The sequence below is a fragment of the Dendrobates tinctorius genome, unplaced genomic scaffold, assembly GCF_039654945.1.
Source record: "Dendrobates tinctorius isolate UK_male_01 unplaced genomic scaffold, ASM3965494v1 ptg000022l, whole genome shotgun sequence".
Taxonomy (NCBI): Eukaryota; Metazoa; Chordata; class Amphibia; order Anura; family Dendrobatidae; genus Dendrobates; species Dendrobates tinctorius.
This window is the reverse complement of record NW_027361690.1, coordinates 93,415,595-93,434,904: the sequence shown is the minus strand read 5'-3', so window position 1 is coordinate 93,434,904 and position 19,310 is coordinate 93,415,595. Positions and strand designations below refer to the sequence as shown.

The window sequence follows — 19,310 nt, the reverse complement described above, 5'->3', positions numbered from 1 at the left end:
ACCAGCGATATGACGCGGTCAGGATCGCTGGTACATCGCTAAGTGGTCGCTAGTGAGCTGCCACACAGGCAGATCTCATCTCACGCTGGGGACGGGGGTCGCTACTTACCTGTCAGACGTGGCGAACCTGCGTCCTCCCGCCCGGCTCCACGCTCGTCTCTCCACAGGAAGCGCCGCAGGAAGCCGACGACGAGAAGCGGTCCTGGACGTTCTTGCGCGATCAGCGATAATCAGCGAGGGAGCGGGTCGTAGGTAGGTATCAGACAGCGATATCGCTAGCAATATCACTATAACGTCACAAGTTATAGAGATATTGCTAGCGATATCGCTTAGTGTGACAGGCCCTTTAGTTTTCTTTCTGTTCTGCGCCTCAGTGTCACACAGTTCTCGTCTAGAAAAAAAAAAGTTTTTTGGGGAGTGATTTAGGCCCCATATGATGGAAAAGGGAGAATGGGGAAAACAATAAGAATGGGAAAAGAATTATGAAAAAAATGGGGGAAGGGGATAAGAGGATGCTTAGACTTCACCCAGCTCTAATGTCACACCAACTAGTGAGGATAGGAAAAGTGAAGGTTTTCCTGATAGCATCCACAGATGAGTGCAGGCCTACAGACAGAGGGGGGGAATATCCTTTTGGATTTTCTGATTGATATACGGTGTTAATAGTAGCTGTAAGGTTTGAAATACATTTTTTGCTCTTTCCTTCTTCATAAGGACACATCTACCCAGACCACTCATATTGATAATGTAAGTTTATCTACTTTTAGAGAAAGCGTAAGTTTGCTAGGTATTAGCCGTGGATCCAGAATGGTCATATGGGCACCAGAAAACAAGTTTATTATGAGCTGGGGGAATATATGCGGCTGTATGTAAAGATCCAAAGGGCCTGGTTGGAGTAAGCTCCATATTGTAGGATTATGCATACAGGAAAAAGTATATATTCTTGTCCAAAATTAGTGACTCTAGGGATATTCTCATAAACAGTGGTAAAGATGTGCCTTGGTCCCCACATCTGGAACAGGTTGGACATATGGTGTTGCCAATCAGGACTTTATGCTGGAGAGTCATATACAGTTGAAACCATTAGTTTACATACACTATATAAAAAGACACATATATACATGTTTTCCTCAATATCTGACATGAAATCAGAATAAACCTTTCCCGTTTTTGATCAATTAAGATTACCATAATTAATATTTACCAAATGCCAGAATAATAAGAATGTTTAACCCGTCTGCCAGCTGGAGGGATAGTACGTCAGCTGGCAGTATTCCCCGCTTTGATGTGGGCTCCGGCAGTAAGCCCGCATCAAAGCCGGGACGTCAGCTGTTTTGAACAGCTGACATATGCCCACAATAGGCACGAGCCGCCCACGCATATTAGTTAAACGCCGCTGTCAAACTCTGCCAGCGGCATTTAACAAGCGCAGACGGAAATACGCGCACCGATGACCCCGTCACGTGATCGGGGGTCATTGGTGCGCTGCCATAAAAACTAGAGGTCTCCTCGAGACCTCTATGGTTGTTGATGACGGATTGCTATGAGCACCACCCTGTGGTCGGCGCTCATAGCAATGCTGTCATTCCGCTACATAGAGGTGATCTGAGCATCACATATGTAGCAGAGGCGATCGAGTAGTGGCAGCTTCTAGTCTCCTATGGAGGCTGTTGAAGTATGCCAAAAGTTAAAAAAACAAACCTGTTTTTAAAAATATGAAAAAAAAAAAAAAAAAAAAAAAAAAAGGTTCAAATCACCCCCCCTTTCGCCCCATTCAAAATAAAATAATGAAAAAAAAAAAACTACACATATTTGGTTTCGCTGCGCACAGAATCACCCGATCTATCAATAAAAAAAAGGATTAACCCGATCGCTAAACTGCGTAGCCAGGAAAAAAATGGAAATGCCAGAATTACGTTTTTTTGGCCGCCGTGACATTGCATTAAAATGCAATAACGGGCGATCAAAAGAACGTATCTGCACAAAAGTGGTATCATTAAAAATGTCAGCTTTGTATGCAAAAAAAATAAGCCCACACCCAACTCGAGATCACGAAAAAGCAAAGTTTGGAACTTTTTTTTACCACTTAGATGAAAAAAGAAGCTAGACATGTTTGGTGTCTATGAACTCGTAATGACCTGGAGAATCATAATGGCAGGTCAGTTTTAGCATTTAGTGAACCTAGCAAAAAAGCCAAGCAAAAAAACAGTATGGGATTGCACTTTTTTTTTGCAATTTCACCACACTTGGAATTTTTTTCCCCATTTTCGAGTAGACGACATGCTAAAATCAATGATGTCATTCATGAGTACAACTCGTTCCGCAAAAAATAAGCCCTCACATGGCCATATTGATGGAAAAATGTAAAAGTTATGGCTTTGGAAAGAAGGGGAGCAAAAAACGAAAGTGCAAAACCAAAAAAGCTCCGGTTATTAAGGGGTTAAAGGCATTTTTATTACTTACTGCACAGTCAAAAGTTTACATATATTAAGATTACTATGCCTTTAAACAATTCTGGACTGCCCATATGATGATGTCATGTGTTTGGAAGCTTCTGATTTTTTTTGGCAACATCTGATCTAATTAGACACCTGTGGATGTCTTTTAATGCACACCTGAAACACACTGCTTCTTTGTGTAGCATCATGGGAAAGTCTAAAGGCCCCGTCACACATAGCGATCTCGCTAGCGAGATCGCTGTGTGACAGCGATCAGCCCCCCTGCCGGTATCGCTGATCGCTCCAGGAAAGGCCAAGACTTTTTTGGTCGCTGGTCTCCCGCTGGCCACCACGCATCGCTGCGTGTGACAGGCGGGAGACAAGCGATCTGCTGGTAACTAATGTACACATCAGGTATCCAAGGAACATGCAACCCTTAGATACCCGATGTGTACGTTAGTTACCAGCTTCCTGCATCAGCACGCTGGTTACTAACGTGCACAGCGACGCCGGGCGTCGCTGTGCTGATCGCTGGTGAAGCTGTCTGTTTGACAGCTCACTAGCGATCACATAGTGATTCACCAGCGATCCTGACACATTGATATCATAGTCAGGATCGCTGGTGAGTCGCTAAGTGTGACTCCAGCCTAATGAAATCAGCCAAGATATCAGGAAGAGAATTGTGGACTTGCACAAGTCTGGCTCATCCTTGAGTACAATTTCCAGATACCTGAAGGTGCCTCGTTCATCTGTACATACAATTATATGCAAGTACAAACAAGATGGTAATGTCCAGCCATCATACCACTCAGGAGACGGGTTCTGTGTCCCAGAGATGAACGTGCTTTGGTCCGACATGTGCATATCAACCGAAGGACAAAAAGCAAAAGACCTTGTGAAGATGATGGCAGAAGCTGATAAGATTGTGTCAATATCCATAGTGAAAAAAATATATTAGCCTGCACTCTGTCATAATGTGAGGTGCTGGTGTAAGGGGCCAGATGACCCTAAAGCCCCCGTAACACACAGCGATCTTGCCAGCGAGATCGCTGTGTGACACTTATCAGCGACCAGCCACCCTGGCGGGTATCGCTGATCGTGCTCGAATGGCCTGGACATTTTTTTGATCGTTGGTCTCCCGCTGGCCAGCAACGAATGGCTGCGTGTGGCAGGCGGGAGGTCAGCCATCAGGAACCTGGTAACCAAGGTAAACATCGGGTTTCTAAGCGCCGCGTGCGTTTACCTTGGTTACCAGCTCCCTGCACCAGCGCACTGGTATCTTAACGTACACTGCGGGAGACTAAGCGACGTGCGTCACTTGTTACCCGCATGACGCTGTCCTGATCACTGCTGAGATCTGCCTGTTTGGCAGCTCACCAGCAATCATGTAGCGACACACCAGCGATCCTGACAAGTTCATATCATTGTTGGGATCACTGGTGAGTCGCTATGTGTCACGGGGCCCTTAGTCCATGTAATAAAAATTCACCGCACACTCTGTAGTTTAATGTGATGCAAGAAAAATAAAGTTTATTACAACTGGTGAGAACAAAAAATTGATAAAGCGCAGGAAAAATTACGCAGAGTGACTAATATTCAAGTGCCATTTTGACCTATCCCAGGTCTTAATCAATACGTCATTGGTAATTCTTTAGTCATGGGGCTAGATGTAGGTTGTGTGGGGTTATTTCCTTGGTTATAGTCAAAAGCAAGGTGCGCTGTATAGTCCTCAAGATGACATAGCTATGACATTATGCTTTAAATTGCTTTGATGGCAGCGCTCCCACGCTTTGCCTGGCCTCCTGCTGCTGTTTTATTACAATATTCACAGTGAAAGGAGTGCTGTATCAACATGGGCTGGAAGGACACTCTGCCAGGAAGAAGCCATTACTCCAAAAGAAACATAAAAGCCAGATTAATGTTTACAAATGCACACAGGAACAAACACCTTAATTTTTGGAGACAATGTCCTGTGGTCTGATGAAACTAAAATTGAACACTTTGGGCATAATGACCATTGTTACGTTTGGAGGAAAAAGGGAGAAGCTTGGAAGCCTAAAAACACCATCCCAACTGTGAAACACAGGGGAGGCAGCATTGTGTTGTTTTAAGGGCAATGGTACCAAAATACTAATGAAATGTATGGAAACATTTGACTTTGCAGTAAGTAGTAAAAATGTCTTAAATCATTCTCTCTCATTATTTTGGCATTTGGCAAATAATAATTATGGTAATCCTAACTGATCTAAAATGGGAAAGGTTTATTCTGATTTCATGTCAGCTATTGAGAAAAACACGCATGTGTATTTTTATATAGGGTATGCAACAGCTTGGTTTCAACTGCATGCCCTACATATAGTTTTCAATGTCAATTGGAAATAGAGGAAGAATGCTGCGATATTGCGTTGCCTACAGTACATGTCTTATTTCATATTCAGCTGGGGACCAATGAACAGAATGCCTAGAGAGCAGGCCCTTACAGTAGATTAAATAGGTCAGAAGATTACCTATTGCTTAAAATTAGATATATATTCTTAATAATCTTGAAGTTTTCATACGGGAGCTTTTGTAGACTCTTAAGGTCCCCAAACACATTGTAGGCTGAACCCACCGATATCGATGACTTCAGCTGACTGTGTAATGCGTTTGGGGCTGCCAGCTAACTGTTCGTCAGGGAAGGTTCTCGATTGGGTTTGTCGGATTTCAGATAACCTGACATGTCAGCCGGCGTCTTTCTCGTAGAGAACACAGGAAAGCTCGCCCAAACGAGCGAGCGCTCCAAGCTATAGGATTGTTGGCTGAGATGGCTGGCGGTAGAATGAATGACTGAGGCTGTGTGCCCACATAAGCGTTTTTTCCTTGCAAAACGCTTAAAAAACGCATACATTAAGAATCCCATTCTTATAATTCATTCTGCAATTGTTGTGCACATGATGCGTTTTTTTCTGCAAAAAAAAAACGCATCACGGTATAAAACGCAGCGTGTTCATTAATTTTGCAGTAAAAAACGCATTTCCAACTATACTCTGAGACTGGGGATGCCACAGTATGCGGATGCCTCCACACGCGTCAAACACACCATATTGGAATTTACTTTTTTTGTCGCATTGTCAAAACGACGCATGCGGAGGCATCTGCATACTGCGGCATAACCTGCGTACCCAATGCTAAAGATTGAGTATGCAGACCGCATGGATAAGTATGCGGCGCTTCACAGAGGACGTCCGCAGCTCACCCAGCCACAAATGTGAACCTTGCCTTATCTAGCATTGCTCACGTACCCGAATGGTCTTTGTGCGTCTACTTCTGACAGGGAAGGATGTGCGACTGCTGCAGACCATCACTGGTGGGCGATGCAGACATTTATATTTGTGCTTTCTGAACACATACTTGGAAGCTGGGGTCCTGGGTTCAAATTCCACCAAGGACAAACATCTGCAAGGAGTTTGTATGTTCTCCCCATGTTTGCATGGGTTTCCTCTGGGTTCTCTTGTTTCCTCCCACACTCCAAAGACATACTGATAGGGAAACTAGATTGTGAGCCCCATTGGGGACAGCACCAATAATGTCTGTAAAGCACTGTGGAATTAATGGTGCTATATAAATGAGTAAAACAAACTTTAAAAAAAAAAAACACTTACTGTATATACTCCAGTAGAAGCCAACCCCCCTCATTTTGTCACAAAAAACTGGGAAACCTTATTGACTTGAGTATAAGCCTAGGGTGGAAAATGCAGCAGCTACTGGTAAATTTCAAACTAGATACCAATAAAAGTAAAATTAATTGAGACATCAGTAGGTTAAATGTTTTTGAATATCCGTATTGAATCAGGAGCCCCATATAACGCTCCATACAGTTCATGATGGGCCCCATAAGATGCTCCATACAAAATAAACCCCATATAATGCTGCCCAAAGGTTAATAATGCCCCCAAATGCTGTCCCATAGATTAATATTGCCCCTATATGCTGCCCCATAGAATAGGCCCCATATGCTGCTGCTGCAAATAAGTGAAAAAAAAAAAAAATGACATACTCCCCTCTCGTCGCTAGGGGCCAGGTGCAGGCGGGCACACTGGCGCACTATGGGGGACATGTGCCAGTGTCAACGCTGACTCTGGACCCCGGCACTGGCGATATTCACCTGTCCCCGGTCCATCGCTGCACGCCGCTGTCTTCTGGGTCCCTCTGTCTGTGACTGTTCAGGCAGAGGGCGCGCACTGACTACGTCACATTGCGCCTTCTGCTGCCTGAACATCACAGCCAGAGGACAGAGCGGGTGCAACGGTAGACCGGGGACAGGTGAATATCGCTGATATACTTACCCCCTCCTGGCGCGATCTCTGCAGTCTCTGTGTTCTCTCACGGTCTCCGGCAGCTATTCCTTCCTTCAGGGGTCACGTGGTACTGCTAATTAAAGTCTTGAATATGCGCATATTCATGACTTTAATGAGCGGCAACACAACCGCTGAAGGAGGGTGCCCGAGACCGTGGGAGTAACCTGGGGGGGGGGGGGGTTGCAGAGACCGCATCGGGGGGGGGGGTGTCAGTATGATGACACCCCTGCTCCCCCTCCCCCGCCGACCCCCGGTATATGACCCACGCATAAGCTGAGAGGGGGACTTTCAGCCCCAAAAAATGGGCTGAAGATCTCGGCTTATACGCGAGTATACACGGTAATTGTATTTGCTGCCCCTTAGACAGCAATACTGCACCCTCTCACCTGCATAGTAGTCCTCACAGTCCTATGATATTTGGACCAAGCATATAGCACAAATGGAAAATTAGCACAACAGGAGGGGTTTGTGACCACTGATGCCATGACCTGGATGCGGCGTGTAACAGTAGGACTTTGATCATTTGGAGGGGATGGACCATCTTCTAGTGCTATTTGCACTTGGCATGTGAGATCCATAAGCCAGGCTTTATACAATTTTTTTTTTTTTTTTAGGATTTCCCACAGTGGAAAAACCTGTGCTGATTCCTAATGCCTTCATATAAACTGAATCTTCTTTTATAAAAGGAGGACATGAGTAATATCAGACACGAATTTAGGAGCCAGCCTGAGATTTTATTTAAGACAGAAAAGGTGAGAATCCAGACATCAACAATATAAAAAGCCAGCAGAAATATATTCATACATATGGCTAACTGGATTAAATCCAGTACTAGTAAATGGCACACATTCAATGATGTCACATTTCTCAAAAAAGTCTCACATAATCTGTCGCAAAAGATGTGAAGACCCAAGGAGACGTGGGGAGTCAGTCACATTTTTCTCCCATAAGGCATTAACATCTCTTAAAGCAAAAACTAAAAAGCTGCTTGGTTCATGAAAATATCAGGTTACTCTGTTCATTAAACTTAAAATTGTGCAAAGTCTAATTTCATAGAATTAAAAAGACAGCGGGGAATGGTTCCCCATGAGATGTCCTGTCCCGGCAGGACCTCTATACTCTAAATTAAAGCACCTTATTTTTGGGTGTCACTGATATCTACTCAATAGTAAGGATAGCAATCCCCTGCCTTATGGCAGGTCTGTCCAAAATGTTCTGTACAAAGCTGGAAGACCAACAAATACACTAAAAGAAAAAGGACTTGGCATTGGATCAGACCCTTGATCTGCCAGAACAGGCAAATGGAAATTCAAGAAACGGTGTCCCACCTCCCACCTTGGAGATATTGGCATGCACATGTGTGGGCTTAGACTATGCAGGCATTTAATGAAATTCTACAAACTCCTCAAGTGTTCGGGGGATCTGGTTCTGGTACTTTATGTTGTGGAGCCGCACAGCCCGGGCAGCCAGGCACTTCAGGCTCAGCTTCATCTGCGTTTTTAGTAGGATCTCGGACACACCTGTAGTGCTCCTGTCCAACGGCGTCTTCTTTTCCTTGTTAGTCATATCTGTGTGAGCACCAGCCTCCACCAAGCTGATAATAATGGAGTGCAACGTCAAAAAGTCACTTATGGGACGGTTGTATTGGACAATAAGATGAAGAGGGGTGTTGCCTACATTGTCTGTAGCATTGACATTCGCACCACAGTCTATAAGCAATTTGGCTACAGGGGCACTGGGAAAGCTGCAAACATCATTAGTGTGGAAGTCATCTACGGGGGTGCCCGAGTCAACAGCTGAATGCAACAGGCTGCATCCTTCCCGGGTGCGGGGGTCCAGGTGCACCAGCCGATAGATCTGCTTATTGACGCGTGATTGCTCCTCTTCTGAGCACTGAGTCTTGGTGGAGATGCAGACGAGGTAGAGAAAAGTGTACAGATTGCATTCATGATTTTCCAGTGTAGAAAGAGCATCAGGTTCTTGTGGATTCTGAACTCGCGTCATACCACGTTCTATCTCCAAGACACTACATCGCAACACGTTCTCCACGTCGTGTGCCTTAACCAGCTCATTCAGATGAATCATTTGTGAGAATACCTGAGCAAACCTCAATAAGTCTTTGTGCGTGTTTCGGTTTCCCTTCTGACGTAGCTGCAGTGCATGTAACCAAAGCTTAATGCACTGCTCAAATTCCATGTTATCTGCGTATACAGCACCCCGGTATATAATTGGATGGGACACATCAATATTATCAGATCCGAGAATCCGTTCTCGTACAATTAAGCCCTCCATGTGTAATGCATCCGTATCATGGCGAATACCATCCAACTCTCGCGGTGTGCGACATTCAGTTCTCATATCATAAGCTGCAATAGGGGGAAGGACTTCCTTGTGCAGTATGTTGTCAGGCTCTCGGAAACGTTCCAGCATTGCCAGGTACAAGTACTGATAAGTCTTGGTAATATTGTAATTTTCCCTGTCATTGGCAAATGAGGCACCTAACAACTCTAATGCTTCTACCCTACTGTGAATATCAACATCAGAGTGAGCGAGAAGCAGTTCCACCACCTCTGCTTTGCAGCTCTCAGCTGCCACTTTTAAAGGAGTCATGCCGTGACCATTAACAACCATTGCAGCTTTCCATTTAACCAGTTCACGCACAATATCTAAGTGTCCAGCTTCAGCTGCGAAGTGCAAAGCTGTAGCTCCACAATGAGCCCTGGAGTTTGGATCAGCAAGCTGCCCCAAGAGATATCGCACTACATCAGTATGGCCCTTATAAGCAGCGATCATTAGGCACGTGTTGTCATACTTGTTAGCAATGCTAATGTTTGCATTATTTTCCACAAGGAATTGGACAATATCAAGTCTTCCGTCAAAGCAGGCAGCCCTTAGCGGAGTAGAATTGGTCACAGTTGTATGGTTAACATTGGCTCCATGACCGACTAGCAACTTCACCACTTCATAATGTCCAGCACCGGCTGCACACCAAAGGGCAGTGGCTCCATCAATGACATACCTAGAGGAAAAATAAATAGCGATGAGTAACCATCCACATAAAGCTTCCCGACAGCAAACAGACTCCCTAACTATCTTTGTAACTGTGCATTTAGCCAAACATACAGACAAAAAAAAAAAAAAAAAAAAAGATCCTGACGTGAATGCTAGTGTTCCCATAGTCCTATCACCAGACAGAGGCCTCAGTCAGACTGATAGACACTTATTTAACTTTTTAGGACAGTGCTGCAGACTGCACCTTCATAGGCAGACGTCCACAGGGCAGTATAGGTTTTGTTCCTTTGTTCTTATTTTTGCAATGAGTCCGCATGGTGGACAGTTGTCACGGCCTCTATAAGGTGAGCACCTCATAGCATAAATGCTCAATGACATAGTACATTGTTAATTCCACATACACTGCTAGAGTCAATTGTTCCAGGAAGTGACCAAGACACTTCAGATGGCACAACTTTCCTGCATTCCAAATCCCATGACTCCCTTACCATACAAATGTGGGAAAGGAATAACCAGAACAGTCAGGCCAGAACTTCACGGCAACTCAAAAACATACAATATCCAGCTCAACAGCATTGCTTAACGCGATACAAAAAAGGAGAAGACTTTTCTTACCTATTAAATAAGTCATTGTAATGTTTTTCCTATTTAAACTGCAATGAGATCATTGTTGGGTCCAGGTCTTGAGACCCCCATCGATCACTCAAACCCGTTCATGGCTGAACAAGCAGGCAGAGTGGGGTACGGATTCAATAGAAAGCATAGACCACAACCTGTGCTTACCATTGAATCCGTACACCGGGCAGTGTGCGCTCAGGCAGGAGTTATGCGCTACAGCCTCCTGTGTGTCACATCTCTTGAGAGCAATCAGTGTAGTTATAAAAGGCAATTAATAGGAAAACCACATTACAAAAGGCTTACTCTAATGTACAATCTGTAATAATGCAATCAAATAGCGAGATACAAAGATTTCTAGAGCGGAACAATGATCCCGCCCCGGCATACAGCTATAGTGAGACTGGCAGATTCCACCAACGTTCAGTAATAGGTCAGTGACTGGAGGGTGGAGGAGCCATTGCTACCAGTACACTGGACTCCTGGCTAGTCACAAGCACAAATTATGCAAGTAATCCAGAACTGCTGTTAAAAAAGACAAACAAAAAAAAAAAACACCTATGTGCCCACGTATGCAGAAAATTTCTGCATGAAAACCGGACTCCTTCCCAAAAAACGAGCGTTTCACGCGTTTTTGCGCAAAAAATGCGCGTTTATGCGTTCTTTTCCGCGTGTCCCCAATCTCAGAGAAAATAGCTAAAAACGCTGACTTTTCTGCAAAATTAATGAGCATGCTGCGTTTTTACCGCGATGTGTTTTTTTTGTGGAAAAAACGCATCAATATGCACGAAAAGTGCAGAATGCATTAAAATGAATGGGATGCTTCTTTTAAGCGATTTTTAAGCGTTTTTGCCAGTAAAGAAGTCTAAAAAAACGCTTACGTGGGAACAGAGCCTAAAGGATCTAATATTCTCCACTAATGGGGAAAAAAATTTGAGAAAAGAGGAAAAAAAAAAAAAAAAGTGATTATAGTCACCCAGGGGTGGTCTGGTCCAATGGGTGTCGCAGGTCTGGTTCCGGCGCCTCCCATCTTCTTGCGGCGCCACCCTCCTGCTTGGTTCATGGCTCCCCGGCATTACGCTCCTGTGCAGGCGTACTTCTCTGTCCTGTTGAGGGCAGAGCAAATTCCTGCAGTGCGCAGGATCTCTCTGACCTTCCCCAGTGCACTGCTGTACTTTGCTCTGCCCTCAACAGGACAGAGAAGTACGCCTGCACAGGAGCGTAATGCCGGGGAGCCATGAACCAAGCAGGAGGCCAGCGATCATAAGATGGGAAGAGCTGGACCCAGACCTGCAACACCCATCGGACCAGACCACCCCCGGGTGAGTATAATGAAACTTATTTTTATTATCTTGCAGGTCAGACCGAGGGCTTATATACAGCATTCTATAATGCTGTATATCAGCCCTGAAAGGCAGTGGCCGCATCTTATAGCAGACAAAACTGCTGACAGGTTCCCTTAAGGCTACGTGCCCACGTATGCAGAAAATGCCTGGCTAAAAACCAGACTCCTCCTTCCCAGGAAACGCATGTGTTTTTTTCCGCAGCATCCCCAGTCTAATAGAATATAGTTAGAAATTCGGATTTTTGCGCAAAATTAATGAGCATGCTGCGTTTACCGTGATGCGTTTTTTTCGTGGAGTGCAGAATTCATTAAAATGAATGGGATGCTTCTTGCAAGCGTTTAAGACGGTAAAAACGCGAAAACGCTTACGTGTGCACAGCCTTAAACTTCCTCTTTGTTGATCTTACAGACTTTGAATTAAGTGCTCTTCTGCTTTTTTTTGCAACACCAGTTTTGAATCATTTCTCTGCTGTAGAAAAAAAAAAAAAAAAAAAAACACACACACGGGGCTAAGGGGCCATCGTGCTAGCGATCATAGGGAGCTCTGTGTTTCATCCATTTAGCACCTAACCTACATATAGGTGGCATTTCTTGTGGAGAAAAAAACGAAAAAAAGAAAAACCTCTTTGCCAACTCTCACATCTGTTCTGCCGCTCTTTGGACACATGTAGATGAAAACCCTCCCTCCTCTACACCGCTGCCACACTCCAACCAGATTACTACAAACCTTGCACGTCTGCCATGATGGAGCATACTACTGACCATCTGTGTTGATACTGGCTGTTGCTACTTCCAAGAGTAGCATCCTATACAACCTATGGCTGAACACATCACGTGGGAGTCAATCCTTTCATAGTTAGCAGCGGCTCACAGGTAATATATGGAATGACTACGCTCATCTACTTTTGTGATTGTGTATGTAGGTGGTCGGGACCCTGACACTTGTCGCTCTTTCAGTAATTAGTATCCATGTCAGGTTTCATCTGTAAGGCTGGGGTCACACTAACCGACGCAAAATACGGTCCGTAGTTTACATGCATAATACGGATGAATGACCCCTAAATAGTGCTCCGTATGTCATCCGTAAGCAATGTGTGGTTGCGTATTTTGCGCATGTAAGCATCCGTATGGCGACATTTTCTCGCCGCCTTGCAAAATGGAGCCCTATGACAGGGTTTCTAACAGAAACGAAATATATATATATATATATATATATATATATATATATATATATATATATATATATATATATATATATATATATATATATATATACACACACACACACACACGTCATTGTGACAAACATATATATTTCACAGAGTTCTTCATAGCAGAATAGCCGCTAATTCAATTTCCGGCTTCTATCAAATCATTCCCCATCCCGACATGAAATGACACATGGTTTACATTCAGTAAAGCATTTCATTTCATGTTTTTTTTTTTATATGTCCCCGACTAATAATTAGATGAGGGTTTGTGTGCAAAATTTGGGAGTTGTAGTTGTTATTTTAAGGGGTTAATTCGTTGTCAAAAAATGTATGGGCTTCCCAATGCCCTGTAGCGGTGGCGAATGGGTTAATCTAACAAAGGGTTAATGTCACCTTACAATCGAATGGTGACATTAACCCTTTGTTAGATTAACCCATTCGCCACCACTATAGGGCAATGGGAAGCCCACACATTTTTTAACAAGGAATTAACCCCTTAAAATAACTACAACTCCCAAATTTTGCACACAAACCCTCATCTAATTATTAGTCAGGGACATATTAAAAAAAACAAAAAAAAACACATGAAATGAAATGCTTTACTGAATGTAAACCATGTGTCATTTCTTGTCGGGTTGGGAAATGATTTGATAGAAGCCGGCAATTGAATTAGCGGCTATTCTGCTATGAAGAACTCTGAAAAAAAAAAAAAAAAAAAAAAATATAATAATAATAATAATAATAATAATAATAATAATATTATATATATATATATATCACAATGACATGTATATAATATATATATTATATGTGTATATATCTATTCTTTCGTTTCTTTATTAAACCTGTCAGTGTGAGTTTACTGTATAGCGCACTTTTCTAAAAGACACCGGGTGCGTATTTCCCACAAGTCACGTGTGGTCCGTGTGTAATCCGTATTTTTTGCGCACCCATAGACTTGCATTGGCGTATTACGGCCGTAGTACGCTGATAATCGCAGCATGCTGCGATTGGCACGGACTGTAGAATACAGACGAGAAATTTGTCCGTGTGTAATGCGTGCTTTTAACGCCTCTCACTCGTCCGTATTCCTCGCTAGTGTGACCCCGGCCTAACACTTTTCCTATGAAGTTACAGGCGTACGCCAGCAGGAAGAGGTCACCAATCCATATCAATGGTTGTCATCAGCCTACCTGTGATGAAGCCAAATTCTGGTGAAACACATGGGACTGTAACCACATGGAAACAGATTTCCGCGTGGGAACCATGATTTCCTTTGGAGCAATGGCACTCTTTTCTCTTCTGCATATTAGTGTGGACATTCCTTCAGTATTGATCATTAAGAGCTAGTTCATATGTGGAATTATTAGTGCACTTTTTTAGCCCATACTTTTATTGGGGGGGGGGGGGGAAGAGAAAAAGTAAAGTCAATGAGACTTCTAAAATGTTATTCAATCAGTGCATCGCTCCCTTGCATTTTCTTGACCAGAACAGACTCCATTTAAAAAAAAAAAAAGTCACTAGGATCAACTCTCCTAGGCAGTCTTTATGGGCATATGTAGGTCATAGGAAGCTGAATAAAATGACACATTGATATGTGATTTGATGTCTTATTCAAGAGAAATCTACATTTTAATATGCAAATTAGCTGTTTGGCTATATTGGCCAGAAGTATATCTCCCTGAGAATCTGCTCCAAAAGTTTATTATAAAAACGGAGAGAATCGTTATCAGTGGCCGCGCTCTGCTCTCCCTGCAGAGCTGTGTGTGATTATGCCCGACACATCCGCAGGTTCCTCTCACAGGCAGACAGGGCTGTAATACAGCAGAGCCGTCAGAGTGTAAGAAAAGAAAGTTCATTTCTTGTGTAACTAACTCCCCTTCATGTAAAGTAATCTCTGGAGGCAGAGTTATCTCCAGGCAGCATCCTCCCCATAGCCTGGAAGAGGTCACTTACATGTAAGAAAAACGTGGATTTCTCCAGAATACGACATCGGATCGCAGATAGCAAGGTATCATTTTACTCATCTTCCTGTAACCTGACCATATAAATATTGCAGAAAAGTCAGGTAGGCGTTGGAAGCAGATAATCTTATTGTGTGCAGGGAATCCGAAAATAAAGAAGAACGTTTTGGTCCTACAATGACCTTCATCAGTCAGACAGAGTGTGCACAGGATTACAGGCAGAAGTGAGCGCTCAGGATCGGCGGCCCCGTATAGACGGCTGATCCTACTGACATGACAAGTCTTTCGGCATTTTACTGCGATTTTCCAGTTGAGACTTAGGCCATGTGCACACGATGCAGATATCCAGCGGATCCGCAGCGGATTTTACCGCGCAGAAACGTTGCATATCCGCATTGTGATGTACAGTAGCATGTTAGTCAATTGAAAAAAAAACGCTGTGCAGACGCTGCGGGTTTTTCCGCGCGGTTTTCTTGTGGTTCAAAATATGCAGCATGTCACTTCTTTTGTGTGGTTTTCCACCTGCTCCATTCTCCAAATCCGCAGGGGAAAACCGCAAGAAAACAGAAAGAAATCCGCAGGAAAAATGCAGGTCATTTGACCTGCGGATTTCTTCAATTCTGTGCGGAAGAATCCGCAGGGCTAAAAAGTACGTCTGCACTCAGCCTAAAAACTGCATGGATGTTCCAGTGGTTCTCCAACCAGTCTGCATTTTTATGGGCAAAAGATAAGTCAGAAACGCTATGTGTGAACACATCCTTATAGCCGTACACACACGGGCCCGCCGCCAGGAGCAGGGTGGCAGCACACACCCGACACACACACACAGGCTGCGCCCTCCCCTCAGGGCCATCCTCACCCGTCGAAGCGCACGGTGCCCGTCTGCTGGGTGTCCACCCCGTAGTGCTCCAGCAGGAGCCGCACCACCTTGCTGTGCCCGTTGCGGGCAGCGATGATGAGCGGCGTGGAGCGCTGCCCGCCATGCTGGGTGACCGAGCTGAGCAGGCTCCGGACCTCCGCTTCTGTCCGGTTGAGCAGCAGAGCCGCCAGAGTCAGCACACGACCCTCAGCCGCCGCCTTATACACGTAGACTGACAGCCCCTCCAGGGCCATCCCGGGGCAGCAACAGGAAGTCCGCGACTGCTCACTTCCGCTCTGTCCTGCAGAAAACAGACGCGCACGTCACTCGAGTTCCGGGTACAAACATTGAAACCTGAGAGGGGGGCGTTCACAGGACACGGGGCGGGCACAGGGTGCACCGCAACCGAAGAGCTCTGCCGGGCGCCATGTTATAGCCTTTGGCATTACCGTAATCACCTGCGAGGGTGGCCCTGGCACGCGCCTTCCCGTAACCAGGGTAACCTGGCCCCTTGTCACGATAGTTCTTGCGATCACCACGCCCCCTTATCCCTCCGATTGGCTGCTGCTCTGGAGTCTCGTAGCTCTGCCCGGTCCGTCACTGATCACACGGTTGTGACTGAATCCAAAGGACCTGGACTTTCTGTGCACTGGGGTTTCACTTTCTCATACAAAGTCAGCTATTTCCTAGTTGGCAGAGGGACCGGGTCCTTTAGCTGACTTGGATTTAGCCTGCTCTATATAAGAATGCTGAATCCCAGTAGACAGAAGGACACTTATTGTATATAGACATATATGAACTAGCTATGAACCCGTTCTACGCCCGGGTGGCGAGCATTTTTATTGGCATCTGGTCTCCTATACTGGCATGTGCTGCCACCCTCCTATCCTGGTATGCATGACACCCCTCATTCCTATCCTGTTATGCATTGCACCCTCACCCCCCACCCTATCCTGGTATGTATGGTCCCCTCACCCCCCCAAAACTGGTATGTATGGTACCCCTCACCCCCTATCCTGGTATGCATGGTCCCCTCACCCCCTATCCTGGTATGTATGGTACCCCTCATCTCCCAATCCTGGTATGCATGGCCCCCTCACCCCCAATCCTGGTATGCATGGCCCCCTCACCCCCTATCCTGGTATGCATGGTCCCCTCACCCCCTATCCTGGTATGCATGGTACCCCTCATCTCCCAATCCTGGTATGCATGGTCCCCTCACCCCCTATCCTGGTATGTATGGCCCCCTCACCCCCAATCCTGGTATGTATGACCCCTCACCCCCTATCCTGGTATGCATGGTACCCCTCATCCCCCAATCCTGGTATGCATGGTACCCCTCATCCCCCAATCCTGGTATGCATGGTCCCCTCACCCCCAATCCTGGTATGCATGGTCCCCTCATCCCCCAATCCTGGTATGCATGGTCCCCTCATCCCCCAATCCTGGCATGCATGGTCCCCTCACCCCCCAATCCTGGTATGCATGGTCCCCTCATCCCCCAATCCTGGCATGCATGGTCCTCTTACCCCCCCCCCCCCCAATCCTGGTATGTATGGTACCCCTCACCCCCTATCCTGGTATGCATGGTACCCCTCATCCCCCAATCCTGGTATGCATGGTCCCCTCACCCCCCTATCCTGGTATGCATGGTACTCCCTCATCCCTATCCTGGTATGCATGGTCCCCTCACCCCCTATCCTGGTATGCATGGTACCCCTCATCCCCCAATCCTGGTATGCATGGTACCCCTCATCCCTATCCTGGTATGCATGGTACTCCCTCATCCCTATCCTGGTATACATGGTCCCCTCACCCCCCAATCCTGGTATGCATGGTACCCCTCTTCCCCCATTCCTGGTATGCATGGTCCCCTCACCCCCTATCCTGGTATGCATGGTCCCCTCGCCCCCTATCCTGGTATGCATGGTCCTCTCATCCCCCAATCCTGGTATGCATGGTCCCCTCACCCCCTATCCTGGTATGCGTGGTCCTCTCATCCCCCAATCCTGGTATGCATGGTCCCCTCACCCCCCTATCCTGGTATGCATGGTCCCCTCACCCCCAATCCTGGTATGCATGGTCCTCTCATCCCCCAATCCTGGTATGCATGGTCCCCTCACCCCCTATCCTGGTATGCATGGTCCTCTCATCCCCCAATCCTGGTATGCATGGTCCCCTCACCCCCCTATCCTGGTATGCATGGTCCCCTCACCCCCAATCCTGGTATGCATGGTCCCCTCACCCCCCTATCCTCGTATGCATGGTCCCCTCGCCCCCTATCCTGGTATGCATGGTCCCCTCGCCCCCTATCCTGGTATGCATGGTCCTCTCATCCCCCAATCCTGGTATGCATGGTCCCCTCACCCCCTATCCTGGTATGCATGGTCCTCTCATCCCCCAATCCTGGTATGCATGGTCCCCTCACCCCCCTATCCTGGTATGCATGGTCCCCTCACCCCCTATCCTGGTATGCATGGGCCCCTCACCCCCAATCCTGGTATGTATGACCCCTCACCCCCTATCCTGGTATGCATGGTACCCCTCATCCCCCAATCCTGGTATGCATGGTCCCCTCACCCCCCTATCCTGGTATGCATGGTCCCCTCACCCCCTATCCTGGTATGCATGGTCCCCTCACCCCCTATCCTGGTATGCATGGGCCCCTCACCCCCAATCCTGGTATGTATGACCCCTCACCCCCTATCCTGGTATGCATGGTACCCCTCATCCCCCAATCCTGGTATGCATGGTACCCCTCATCCCCCAATCCTGGTATGCATGGTATCCCTCACCCCCCAATCCTGGTATGCATGGTACCCCTCATCCCCCAATCCTATGCATGGTCCTCTCACCCCCCCCAATCCTGGTATGCATGGTACTCCCTCATCCCTATCCTGGTATGCATGGTCCCCTCACCCCCTATCCTGGTATGCATGGTCCCCTCACCCCCCAATCCTGGTATGCATGGTACCCCTCATCCCCCAATCCTGGTATGCATGGTACTCCCTCATCCCTATCCTGGTATGCATGGTACTCCCTCATCCCTATCCTGGTATACATGGTCCCCTCTTCCCCCATTCCTGGTATGCATGGTCCCCTCACCCCCTATCCTGGTATGCATGGTCCCCTCGCCCCCTATCCTGGTATGCATGGTCCCCTCACCCCCTATCCTGGTATGCGTGGTCCTCTCATCCCCCAATCCTGGTATGCATGGTACCCCTCTTCCCCCATTCCTGGTATGCATGGTCCCCTCACCCCCTATCCTGGTATGCATGGTCCCCTCGCCCCCTATCCTGGTATGCATGGTCCCCTCGCCCCCTATCCTGGTATGCATGGTCCTCTCATCCCCCAATCCTGGTATGCATGGTCCCCTCACCCCCAATCCTGGTATGTATGGCCCCCTCACCCCCTATCCTGGTATGCATGGGCCCCTCACCCCCAATCCTGGTATGTATGACCCCTCACCCCCTATCCTGGTATGCATGGTACCCCTCATCCCCCAATCCTGGTATGCATGGTACCCCTC

General features: G+C 46.5%; 1 protein-coding gene across 1 annotated transcript; it reads right to left on the bottom strand.

The window, feature by feature from the left end:
• Positions 1-7,488: 7,488 nt before the first annotated feature.
• Positions 7,489-16,175, bottom strand: FEM1B (fem-1 homolog B). The gene is made up of 2 exons (XM_073568947.1): positions 15,782-16,175; positions 7,489-9,794 (listed from the first exon to the last, which is right to left on the bottom strand). The coding sequence occupies exons 1-2, from the start codon at positions 16,033-16,035 to the stop codon at positions 8,159-8,161; spliced, it is 1,890 nt and encodes a 629-aa protein (XP_073425048.1). The 5' UTR covers positions 16,036-16,175; the 3' UTR covers positions 7,489-8,158.
• Between the last annotated feature and the right edge of the window lie 3,135 nt (positions 16,176-19,310).